The sequence below is a fragment of the Penaeus monodon genome, chromosome 22, assembly GCF_015228065.2.
Source record: "Penaeus monodon isolate SGIC_2016 chromosome 22, NSTDA_Pmon_1, whole genome shotgun sequence".
Lineage (NCBI taxonomy): Eukaryota > Metazoa > Arthropoda > Malacostraca > Decapoda > Penaeidae > Penaeus > Penaeus monodon.
Window position 1 is genome coordinate 7,991,745 of NC_051407.1, and position 446 is coordinate 7,992,190.

General features: G+C 42.6%; 1 protein-coding gene and 1 pseudogene across 1 annotated transcript in view; both read right to left on the reverse strand.

Moving 5' to 3' along the window:
• LOC119587305 overlaps positions 1 to 11 on the reverse strand; it is a 3,454-nt pseudogene extending 3,443 nt beyond the window's left edge.
• A 192-nt stretch (positions 12 to 203) lies between these two features.
• LOC119587307 (keratin, type I cytoskeletal 9-like) overlaps positions 204 to 446 on the reverse strand; it is a gene marked incomplete at its 5' end in the record, with an annotated part of 864 nt that continues 621 nt past the window's right edge. The window contains one exon of the mRNA XM_037936057.1: positions 204 to 446. This exon is cut by the window's right edge and continues 621 nt beyond it. Within this exon, the coding sequence (XP_037791985.1) occupies positions 204 to 446 (243 nt within the window).

Genomic DNA, 446 nt, shown 5'->3' on the forward strand with positions numbered 1-446 from the left:
AGCCTGCGCATTTGATTGCCAAATTAATTAGATAACTAAATGAAATATATCAGTGAATTAGAACAAAGCATTTCTGATTATTTGTTAGAAGGGTAAGATAAAATACAACTAATAGTATGATTTAATTACAAATAGAAACAGCAAGTAACAAATCTTTATACATTAAAATAATAAGGAGCATTAATGAATTTCTTCTTCCACATTTATGGTGCAGAATAGGCATTTGAGGGAGCTGGAGGACTATAATTACCGCCAACTCCACCACCACCTGAACCACCACCGAATCCACCCCTCGAACCACCACCAAATCCGCCTCCTGAACCACCGCCAAATCCTCCTCTAGATCCACCACTACCGCCAAATCCACCGCCGGAACCACTGCTAAATCCACCGCCAAAGCTGCCACCGGAACCACCGCCAAATCCGCCACTGGAACCACCGCCAAA